At 35.6% G+C, this 12,783-nt stretch overlaps 1 protein-coding gene across 2 annotated transcripts in view; it reads right to left on the bottom strand.

Moving 5' to 3' along the window:
* Positions 1-1,082: 1,082 nt before the first annotated feature.
* The window catches only part of LOC118269053 (uncharacterized), a 72,206-nt gene continuing 60,505 nt past the window's right edge, over positions 1,083-12,783 (bottom strand). For both annotated transcript variants that reach the window (XM_035583938.2, XM_035583936.2), the window contains exons 5-6: positions 3,107-3,229; positions 1,083-2,563 (exon numbers count right to left, since the gene is read on the bottom strand). In XM_035583938.2, the coding sequence (XP_035439831.1) occupies positions 1,577-2,563; positions 3,107-3,229 (1,110 nt within the window). In that variant the 3' untranslated portion in view covers positions 1,083-1,576. The remainder of the gene's footprint in view (positions 2,564-3,106; positions 3,230-12,783) is intronic.

Here is a 12,783-nt window from a genome sequence, read left to right on the forward strand (position 1 = left end):
ACGATCACTTATGCTATACATATACAACTATTTGGCCACAACGATGAAGAAAACAAATGTACGGAATTATCATCATGGAAATCTTCCCTATAGCAGACATCTATGGTTGAATGTCAAAGACATATATGAATTCAAATCAGTTATTACAATCTCTACAGAAAACAATCAACTTGTCAGTTTTTATTCAAACTAGGTATTTAGTTATAGAGCATCTACATATAATAAGTAACTTAACTAAAACGGTGTAACAAACTACTATTTAAAAATAAATATTGCACTGTCAATAGTTTTTATAATGCTGTCTTTAACATTCAACCATTTATATTTTTACCTGTACCCTTACTATGAGTTTCCTTTACGTTTACCGTAATCGAAACGAGACCGCGTTCGGCGCTGATTGGTTGGCTCGAATAAACCCGCCAATCAAAGTTCCGAACACACTTTCGTTTCGATTACTTTAAACTTAAAGCAAACTCGTACTAAGGCGTACTGATCACTTTGTTTCATACCTATCCTACAAACACTAGGATACTTAGATGACATTTTGAAGAATCCTTCATCATCAGTTCATACTATAAATCCAATATCAACACCTACTGGTACCGACACATTCTCAAAGAAGGAATAACAAGCGATACTAATACAGATATCCAATTTATAGTATGAAGAAAGAGAAATACTAGATAAACGAACATAGTTATTTCTTACAAATCAGTTTTAATATTCACAGAATTCTTGTATCCTTAGTACGAATTTGCTTACGTAAAGAAATCATATCGAGAGCGCTTTGATTGGCCGAGTCGAATGAACCAACCAATCAGAGCGACGAACGTGTTTTAGTTTCGATCTCACTAAAAGTAAAACAAAGTCGTTCTAAGGGTACTGATTTTCTGTATAATTGAAGTAAAATTAGGTTAAGCTATGTGTAAGATACATACAAATATGCACATTGGTAGTCTTTATTCACTATGACACGTGGTCTTATCTTGGAATATTATTTTAATCCTAGATGTCAACTGTATCAAAAGCTTTTCTCAAAACTGGGAATGGTTTAATACAACAATGTTTGTAACTATGTCGCCTGAAAAAAGTAATTCAATAAAACAATATATTGTTAGTATCACCTAAGTATCCTCGTAGAAATCTAATTTACAAATTCACCTACAGAGCAACACACAGAGCGGTCGAGGACTACTAGTGGCTGAACCTGAACTGAAACGGAACGAGGTGACTGGAAGCTTACGACTACTTCAATAGATTTTACAAAATTATTTACTAAACAATGTGGCGACAGGGAGAAAGCGACCCATCCCAAAAGATAACTAGAAATAGACAAAGATAAGAAAATTAATTATTTAGATCAATATGGAAAATAGTATCGAGAATCAAATAGACTTCGCATATCACAAATTGGTATACCTGAATATCACATTAAGTTTCAATCTCTACTTGTATTTTATCAAGTAACCACTACCACGATATTATACTCCCTCGCTGTACTCTCTCCCTGGCACCACACCTCATCACATCAAAAAACAACCTCAAACATACTATATACATAAAAACGAGCGCTGAATTAACTCGTGCCGTCAGACTTGCTGGATTCACTCTCCTCTGTGATCGTGATCATCGGGGGCGAGTCGAACGCTCCATCCCCTGGCGATGTTTCATTCATCAACTTCTCAAACTTCGGAGATCCCGAAGGCAGAATCACGTCTCGAACAGATTCGTACATATCTGTCCTTATAATTGGCAACGATCCTCTCTTACCCTTCAATGAATCTTTCCCAGGAGCATCATCTTCTTTAATAGTTTCCATGGGCACCTTCTCCGGTTCTCCTTCTTCTAACCGCACAGGAAGACTATCAGCTCGATTCAAAGACTTGGAACTCTCAATTTTCTCCGCCACAGGAACTGCTACACCATTTTCCATTTTCTTCTGATCATGAAGATGTTGTAAGCTGTATTCTCTTGCTTGAACATCCGATAACAGAGGTCCATCAGTTGAGCCTTCGATGCAGTATCCTGGGCCTTGCAATGCGTCGCTACCTATGATGGAGTCCTGCTTGAATATTGCTGCAGTTACCACTGGCTTGTCAGGGTCTGTTGGGGTTTTGGTGATCAAGGGTTCTTGGGAGTTGTCGTTCACTATTCCTTCTGGTACATCATCTTTGGATATATCGTAGCCAGCATATACTGGGTACCCGAAAGGTCCTTGTTCATAGCCCAACTGACTGCTATATGAGTAGCTGACGTTGTGAGAGCCGATGGATGACATGCTGAGGTCTGAAATGGAGAGACCGGTACTAGATAACGCAAGTGCTTTGTCCTTTTCATATCTCGTGCTACTCTTTTCACTGTCTTCTTCGATTTTCTTCTCTAATTCTTCAGGGACGCGGTGTATCAGAGCCTGATTGGTTGAGATTTGAGGATCTTGGGGTGGGGAGTTAGGGATAGTCTTGTTGGGTCTGTAGGCTGCAGACTGTTGCACCTCAACGACGAAGATACCGTCGTTGTCAGGAGAATACTTCATTTTGGTTTCTCGACCATTTTTTGTGATGTCCTGAAAAGAGAAGAATATTTTCATAAGTATTTTTTTCAATATACATAACTATATATGTAAGTATACTCATTAAATAAATCTAAAAGTTCCCTCCGAGTTCTTACGTGGTGAGGGAAAATGCTCCAAGTGACCACAGTGTTAGAATTTGCATCAGGGATTTTAGAAAGTTTGCATGCTGGACGAAGCATCTGCTAGAATCCTAACTAACTTTAAATTATCCTAAAGCAAAGTAACATAAACTTTCTAACTCTGATTTACTGCTTTAATTACTATCAGAGAACACACTTTCTAAACTATTAATATATTTTACTCTATTCGTTTTTTTGTGTCCATTAAAATCGTTATTGACGGGAATTAAAATTGAAATAGATGACGGGATTTGAATATTAAAACAATATTTAGTCCGTCAGTTAGGTAACGAAAAAATATAAGACACGTATTTTAATCTCGTGCAAGACTTACTTTGTGAGATTAATGGATCAATGAATCAATGAATAAATAAAATATGAAAAACTCAGTTAAATATCAAATGTTCTAGCTTACATTTCTCTCCTCAGTTTCGACGATCAGGTGGTTGTTCTTCAAGGTCATGGTGAAGATGGAGCCGTTGGCAGCAGGAGTCTCCCCGCCATCAGTACCGGTACTCTCCTCCGTCGGGGACTTCAACTGGAAGTAGAAAAATATGCTTTTTTAACCTAAATGTTGCAATATTAGGTCTATATATTAGGATTTCAGAAAGAACTACGGACTACCTTGGAGCTGCAAATTATCTAGCGAGTTTACCGAGGCTCCGGCTCGCCGGAGTAGAAACCGGGAACACTCCCCTTTACCTCGCCCAAGGCGAGGGAAGTCTTCTTGGATGATTTGCCCCGTTAAAAAAACCGGTTTCAGAAACGGAAATATGTACATATTATATTCTAATAACAACCCTTTATATCTAACGCACTTATACATCCTCGATTATCGTCGTTTACCGAAAACGATACTAATACAATAATTATTAGTAGTTATTTGCCAATGCAAAGAACATACTTATATTCTACGTAACGAAAATATTAAAAGTTTTCCTATTTCGACTGAAGTTTTAATTTAAATCTACTGATTAAGAATAGAACTGTTCCTTATGACTTCATAACAACGGGCGAAAAGTCAATAAATATCATCATGATCTAACAACCCTTAACAAAAAATCAACAGAAGCTATAACATCAAGTCAAAATCATCATTATCATCGCTCTTTTACTCAAAGACGACAACCTGTCCCCAGTCCACACATACAAAAGTATATTGTCCATACGTTTGTCATGTTTTACCTGAAATAACCGCAATTATTACCGAAATGGTGATGGCATTCATAATGACTAACTTGGGGCCAGTCACAAAGAAGCTATCCTCTCGTTTGGACCCGCTAATGACCCGCATTGACAAATCGTTCACCTTCGCCCACGTAACTGGTGCAAGGGATGGGAGGTAGCGGGAGGGACTTATCACTCTACAACCCTACATCATTAACCCAAACAACGTCGACTGCTAATGATCAAAGACCTCTCCTATAACCAAGCAGGTTGCTATAATCCCCATGCTTGGCGAGGGCAATCTTAGTCAGGATTTTTAAATTTAGGAGATAGGAGATGCTGCTGTCTTTCTAGCAGCCTTTGGTAGCAGTTTTAGGACACATTCTACAGATAATAGCAAATGTTCACTGGCTATATTATATTCTCCATTTCCATTATGTGGGTCGTAAACTGATTTTCCATCTCGGGAGTATAAAAGTGACTCCTATTTTTGTAGTTTTCACCAAGTACTGTAGCGTGTATGTCAATCAATCAATTGAAAAATATATGGCGCAATCACAGACCTTTTTTTCTGGGATATGACTATCGCTACCTTTTCTCATTTACGCCACCCACGCCAAAATAAAAAGACCTCTAACGTTACATAAAAAATCCCTAATTCGTTTCACAATTTCCGAGCCAAAGTAAGCGGGGAGGTCATTCAATATTGGTCGCTCTCTCATTTCGTACTCAGATAGAAATTCTTATATTACATTTACATTAAATATTAGATTTGAAACTTAATGACTTGGCGATAAAGTTGCAAATCATACGGCAAAGAATTTTTATGATTTGCGTTTGTGGAAAAAATAAAAAAGTGTTTTGGTATTTCAGCTTTTGACGGGCAATGAAGCGTGGCCAGGTGTTAGCAACCTTTCGGAATTATAATTAGTTATTTAAAGTTATGTTATACGATATTATAGGGTTGGATGATCCTAATATAATTTTATAAGAGTGTGGCCATCAGCTGTCATCGTGAATCATTGTCAGCCAACATTGTAACTTTATACAGTTTACAACGTTGTTAAGTCTATTTACTGATTACAGTAATATTATTATCGCCTATTTAGTTCCTTGTTACCTTTTTTGCCTTTATAATCACAGTCAAGCAATCTTCTTGAAATTTTACATACTTTCAATGCTGGGAGAAGAGAAAATGAGATAAAAAATTGACGCGAGCAAATCCGTTGATGAAAACTACTTAAGTACCCTGGCACGCCTGTACCGTCCGTCGCGGCCCTGACATCAGATCCACTAGTCGCTACTCTGTCGCTAGCCTATAAATTGTAATTAAGAAAACTTATTTTGAAAACACGTAGTAAAGCTTTTATTTATTTCTTTCTGTCCTAGCCACAGATAACAAAACTACACTGGTGGGCGGGAAAACGTGGTCGCTAAGGTACCACGTGGTTTGTAAGTACAGTTTGTTACCAGAGTGACTATGTATTACATAATTATTAAGAACTGAATTAACAGGCGTAAAGCGTGTGTTAAGATAAACAGTATTTTATTCAACAGCTAACATGTGCATTTGTTGCGACACTTCGCTCAAATTTCTTTTCGACTAAGAATTACTTTTAAAGTAAGTATTAAAAATATAAAAAATTAGCATTAAGGCACAGTGTAAAACTCTTTCCTTCATGTAAGCCAACGTGTTGTGCAAACGAAACTATTGCGTCTCATTCAATCATCAACTATACGAAACCACATGCGACACTCGAGTAGCTACACAAACCAATCCCACCAGTCATTAAACCCCGAAATACCTAAACACGAAACACAATAAGTACATAATAAAACACAAATAATACACGACAAAAACTTACACCCACATTCACACTTAAGACCTAGGGTCTTTTAGGTCTAACTTAGGTCGCTGGCCGGTCATCGCCCGCGCATTTTGGCGCACTCTTATTTTTTTTACGCCCTCCCCCCTCCTGCACCTCGCTGCAGCCTCCCAATCGAGTTGCAGTTTTTAGATGCACCTACTTGAGTCGTATGACTATCTAACGACCTGAACAGGAGGTGTTGTAGAGTAGGTGTAGATATTTTTGTTTTTAAAACTTTTTGTCTGCTTGAACTTGTTGGAAAAAGGTTTTATTCGAACATTTTTTTTTTGTGATTTGATAAAATTAATAACGCAATAATGTGTGTTACATGAGCGAGTGCTGAAGAAAAGGTTTATTGTAATATACAAATATCATTATAATTAAAAGTAAAATCACCAAAAAGTTAATATCAAAGATAAAAGAAAACCCATAGATACGAACCATTCACAATTAGTTAAATCATATTGAAAACCTTTCTTATTTTGACGTGATAAAAATTTTCATGAACCCAAAATATCTAACATAAGAAAGTCGACTCCAATGCACTCGTATGCGCACACGCATTCATCGAGAAGTGCGTTGCACTATAGCGAGCCAGTTTGACTAGATTTTTGGCAACGCGCGGCGCATGCGCACTCCTCCCCCTCCCCCCTCTCCTAACCGTACCACCCCCGCAACGCTCCACATGCTCTTACGACTTTCTGCTGGCTTTTGAAAGAGATGAAAGATAATTTCGATAATTAGTTTTTGAAATGTTAGCATTTTGATAAATTACACTTTATCAAGTGGAAGCTTCTCTAAAAGGATTTAAGAAATCACAGTACGTACCCATGTACCACACTGTAGTATTCTGTAGTTCTCATAAACAAATATTTTTAATTAGAAACTTTCTCAACTCCAAATTCTACAGCGATAACCGACTAGAAAATGTACATGTGACAAATAAGAAGGAAATGTGTGAGATATGGCTTTACAACGATAAGATCACCAATTAGCAATCTGTTCTTAAAGTTTTTCTTTTATATGTTCACATATAAAAAACTATATACTAAGAAAACTTAATGCAAACGTAATGGAAACGTAAAAGACTCAATAATACGATAGATATCAACACGTGTAAGTGAGATAACCGAAGACCCAACTTCCTGAAAACTTCTATATCGCAGATATCCAAAGACAATCCTAATCAACTACCATCAGGTGACCCCATAAAAAATACCAATCCAGGAGTCTCCAGGACCTCAAGCTCAGCAGTCGACCTTCCAACCATTAGACGTACAAACATAACTGTGGTAGATTGTAAAGATATCCATGTTTTATGCCTTCCCCAGTGGCCACCATCAAGATAAGCCGGCCTTACAGTGGGTGCGAGGTTTTACAACTCTTTTTACAACTTCAACTGAGATGTACTTGAGATCTTGCGTCCGTTGTGAATTCTTCAAAATGTGTGTGATAACCTCAAAAATGTGTTTTAGTCATGTGTTTTTTTTATTTTTTATTTATAATGAATTGACTTTATATTATAACATGAAAATGAAAAAACCCTAAAACAAGAATACAAGAAAAATTTAAGCAGTCGGGACCCATTCTAAATATTATGAAGACTTAGTGAGGTCACATACGGCTGGCTTTCTAGAATGGGCCCCGACTGCTTAAATTTTTCTTGTATTCTTGTTTTAGGGTTTTTTCATTTTCATGTTATAAAGAAACGCAGTCGGGTTTTTTAGTTTTTTAAATTACCTTTTTTATTTTATTTTCTTTTAGTTTTATTATTTATTATATTTTGATATATCTAGTGTCACTCTCACAGTAAATACGAATCAAACAATTAAGCTGAATTCATCGAGTCGTTCAGGCTAGAGAGTGGGCAATATTCGAATTTGGCGCCAAAAATCCGCCATTTTGATTTTTTTATTATGTTGATATATCCAGTGTCATTCTCACAGTAAATACGAATTTAACGACACCTCTCAAGCCAAAATCCATCGAGTCGTTTAGGCTAGAGAGTGAGCAATATTCGATTTTGGCGCCGAAAATCCGCCATTTTGTTTTTTTATCATTTTGATATATCCAGTGTCACTCTCACAGTAAATACGAATCTAACGACACCTCTCAAGTCAAAATCCGTCAAGCCGTTTAGGCTGCAGAGCGTGCCAAACAATTATACATACATACATACATACATACATACTCTCGAAAAACATAACCCTCCTTCTGGCGCAGTCGGGTAAAAACAGTTTTTTATTTTAATTAGATTTAGATTAATTTTTATTTTAATGTCCGTCTTGTAAATTATTTTGAAATATTAGACACGTATTTTTTATTTTCTTAGAGAAACAAATACTTTTGGAGATATATATCTCCAATTTCAGATTTGAAATGTCGCGTGAAGTCATTTCTAGGTACGTTTTATACGTAGAAATTTTGGTCCCACTCCTAAACTCTGATTCGTTTTAAGCATTGCTATGTTATAGGACAAATTAAAAAATATGTGCCTAATATTTTTTCAATACTTAACAGGCGGACTAAGTAGATTTTTAATTTTCATACCCTGTCATCATCTCTATTTTCTATTTTCATATAGACAATATATAAGGTATTCTTGAATACCTGAAATCGTAATTTCAATTCATTGAATTACCTCGACGAAGACACTATTACCAAAAAAGATCAGACCTCATTGATTTTGGAAAACTATAATTATGTAAAGTTAATTATTAAGAAATTATAATTCTGATAACCTCACTTAAAGTAAAGTTGCATTGATACGTTCGTGGCAAGGCTGTGGAATATTGATAGGTAGCCTGAGGGCTGGGGCTCGGAGACATGGCCGCTAACGGTCGAGAGATCTCTTACGAAATACCTATATATGTACAGACTGCAAAACCGAGAATAAATACTACATTTATATAGTTATATTTAAACAAAAACTTCAATAATTAAAAGTTATAGGCAAAAGTATGCTTTATGACGACCGCATTGAACCACAGAATTCAGTTTTAGTGATCTAATTATTAGTTAAGTTTTCAATTAATTGACCTAAGATTGATCAATTAATAAGCAACACCATCACACATCATCAGCCTATAAGTGGCCAATACTGACCAAAGGTCTCTTCTCAGACGAACAGACTTAAATATTTTCGACAATATAATCATTTGAAATATCGCTTGACGTAGTTAGCTACCTAGCTCACTCCTAAACATAAATTCGTTTTACCTGAGTACCTATTGTTTTCTTATATGATAAGATAAAAAAATACGTGTCATTATCTAATTGAGGGACTAAATGAATGAATGAATTTCCAAACTGTTTTGACTTCATCTAGATTGTATTTTAAATAATTTTGATGTTTAAAAATGCTGTTTTGTAGCCTATGTACAAAATAAATTCTTTTCATTTAAATTAATCTACCAGACGGACATTAAAATAAAAATTAAGTAAACTTCCTTATTCAAAAATACAAAAACAAAACACATCACCTCACAATTTTCTTTCCTATCGTTACATTCGGAGTATCTCAATCTCACCCAGGAAGCCAGCATCGCACAAGTCCCAGCATTTATTTGCGCCCAGTAGGTACGTAGGTAGCTTGCATCACAAAGCCCTCCGGTTCCTCCCAGCTACCCTCTTTCAAACACATCCTTTCAATACCTATCTTCATAAGAATACGTATCAAGGATATACCTTCATAATTTAGGAGGTATCTTTTTTTCAGGACCTTTTCCTAAGAAAAGGCTAAAGAATGGATTAATGTTAGGATTTTTATGGTTATTATTCTTGTAGGATGTGGGAGATTGTGCTATTTTTGGGTTATTTTAGTGTTGGTTTTTAGCAATATCTGTACTTTGATTAGAGAATTGTGTTATACAAAAGCAAAAGGGGCTTGTAATAATATATTGGACACTATTATCTGTGTTTTTAATGTTAAATAACTAAAAAAAAACATTAGTTTGGACAACATACTGTTACATACTTGTATCATCACTACATAGTATAAAACAAAGTCGCTTTTTCTGTCATGTGTCATGTTGTCCCTATGAACGCTTAAATCTTTAAAACTACGCAACGGATTTTGATGCGGTTTTTTTTAATAGATAGAGTAACTCATGAGGAAGGTTTTTATGTATAATATCATCCATTAAATAGTGGACAAATACTGTTATTTTTGAGGTTTCTATGTATGTGATGTCGCAAATAATTACATTTTTTCCGCTTACATTGCAAACGCAGGCTGAATCCTACGAGATTTATCAAAATAATGTACTAAGTATTGTACACAATGAAAAGATCTACAGAAAACTCCGCGATGGTATATGTCTATCTCTTATGGATATCCCACAATAACATTTTTTTGTCATTTACTTTTTACGACAAATAATGACTAATATTCGTAGCGATTTTAACCAATACAGCATTAATCCTTATCCAATTAAATACCTTAAATACATTGTTGATTTAATATAGATCTATTTGGCCTTTTACAGCATCTGATTTAAATCAATATTTTTGAAGATGTACAGATTTAAAAATTGCAGAACGTAGCGTTTACGGCGACGCGGCGCGGCGGCAGCGTGCCTATAATATAGTATAAAACAAAGTCACTATTTTTGTCTGTTCGTCTGTGTGCTTAAATCTTTAAAATTACGCAACGGATTTTGGTGCGGTTTTTTGTAATAGGTAGAGTGATTCAAGAGGAAGGTTTATATGTATAATACATGTATAGTATGTCAACATTGCACCCATGCGAAGCTGGGGCGGGTCGCTAGTATTTTATAATTCAAAAAGTTTAACATTTCGACACTACTCTCATCCCACACATAAGACACAAAATAACCAAATTAAAAAATAACAAACTTCATTCAAACAAACGAATAAAAACCTCAAAACTGAGCAAAATTCCAACAAAACCCTTAACTTATAGAAATCGTGTAACTAAACAAATAAAACATGTTAGGGCCCGCAACTTCACTCGTGTATCCCCAAGTTGCTTGTCCAATATATAATTCAGTTGTACTCTACCATACAATCCCTTGAGGGCCCCCTTTCCTTCCGAAACTTGACGGGCACGCCTTGGGTAAAGACGGGTATATGATATGTGTACGTGTTAGTTTAGTAAAATGGGTTACAAAGATTTGGGTACTGAATTGTTTATTATTTTGGGTTAATAAGATTGGCTGATTTGGGTTCGATTCTCTTGTCAGGTAAAATGTTGTGATATTTTCATAATTGTCATGAGTAACACGAAGTTTGGTAGAACTCAAAATAAATGACAATCAGTAACTTTAGTTTTGGTTTTTATCACGCTATTTCCATGAATGTATGCTGATATATATTACATTAATCCGGATTAGATAGATTAGGCCTTAATTTTTTTATGGTATAAGCCGGTAAACGAACAGACAGATCACCTGATGATAACGCGCCGCCCATGGACATCTGCAACACCAAAGGAGTTACAGGTACGTTGCCTACCATTTAAAAAGAAATTCGCTTTTTTCGAAGGTTTGAAGGTTGTATGGGTTCAGAAATACCGCAGACAACAGCTCATTCCACAGTTTTGCTGTGTGAGTGTGAGACAAAAAGTTTCGTGAGAAACGCACAGTTGTGGCCTGTCAACCATCTATATGATGGTCACTTTACTAAATTGGATATTACGGCACATTATTTCAAGAAAATGTTATGACTTTCAGGTCAGATAGATATTAAATAGAAGATGGTGGAAAGCACACCCCATTAATCCCATCTCAGACGGCAAAACAACACCATTATGGTAATGAGCAGCCGTGTAACTCCGGCTAGCTGTTACAGCTTTCCGCTTTATTAATTCCTATTAAACTATAATGATACCAGTTATGGCTACTGCTGTCTACTGTCCTTGTAAATAGGGTGATGATTTAGTTTTATTCTTTATTATCTGTCTCCAAATGTTAGGTGCTAAGTCTTGTGTTCAATGTTCTATTTAAGAATGATTAAATAACATGGTATCACTTCTACTACTTTTTTATGGAATAGAGGGCAAACGAGCAGTTGGGTCACCTGATGGTAAGCGATCAGCACCGCCCGTAACACCAGATGAGTTACAGTCGCATCACTACTAGTATTCTCTAGTAGGAATATGCCTTATATATGACAGTTAGGTATGTTATGAGTCCCATATACTAGGGGGTATGCCTGTCGCCATATAGCGGGCACATTTCCCTTTCAGAATCTGCACTACTGTGAGGATATTTAATTTTGAAATATCGAAGAATCCTAATAGTAGAATCGAATCCGAAATATTTTTTTAGCGTTGATAAGTCTACGTTTGGTCACCAACCCGATTTCTGCCAGAATGGCAAAACTTGGTTAAGTGTGTAATTTCCGATGTCAATACTAACAATTGTGCACAATTCCAATTAATAATTCCCATTCTCACAATCATAATTCGATGTTTCTTAAAGACAAACGTACTGCTACTAAAATCTTAATATTTAGTATGACCTCTAAGATCAAACTCTTTACCGACACCGAGTGTAATTTCGGCATATTTCTTTTAATCAGTTTTAACATTCGAGTTTCATTAAGTACGGCGTAAATTATTATTTAATTGTACTTTAGAGAGTTAAGGATTTTAAAAGTCTCATATAATTATAGTCCGAAATATTTTATTATTTTAATGAACTTTATTTCATTATGTAATGTATAACTATACCTCGTTAGTTCAACACAATGTCTCTGGTTCGATTCCACCAGTCAGATCAGAAATCGTGCATAACGTCACGCTTTTTATTTATTTATTTATTTATTTTTATTTAAACCTTTATAATCAGGCAACTATGGCCCATAGATATATACCTTAAACTAACATATATACGTCATATACAAGTTTTAATCCCCGAAGGAATAGGCAGAGGTGCACATTATGGCACGTAATGCCGCTATACAATGTACACAAATTTTTCACCATTAGTGTTTTAAGTCCCATGTAATAGAGGAAGAGAGATGAAAAATCGTGATATTCTTTATACATATTATTACTTAAAACTCAACATTTTATGTACATTAGAATAACGAC

The sequence above is a fragment of the Spodoptera frugiperda genome, chromosome 2 (genome assembly GCF_023101765.2).
Source record: "Spodoptera frugiperda isolate SF20-4 chromosome 2, AGI-APGP_CSIRO_Sfru_2.0, whole genome shotgun sequence".
In the NCBI taxonomy this organism is placed as follows: Eukaryota; Metazoa; Arthropoda; class Insecta; order Lepidoptera; family Noctuidae; genus Spodoptera; species Spodoptera frugiperda.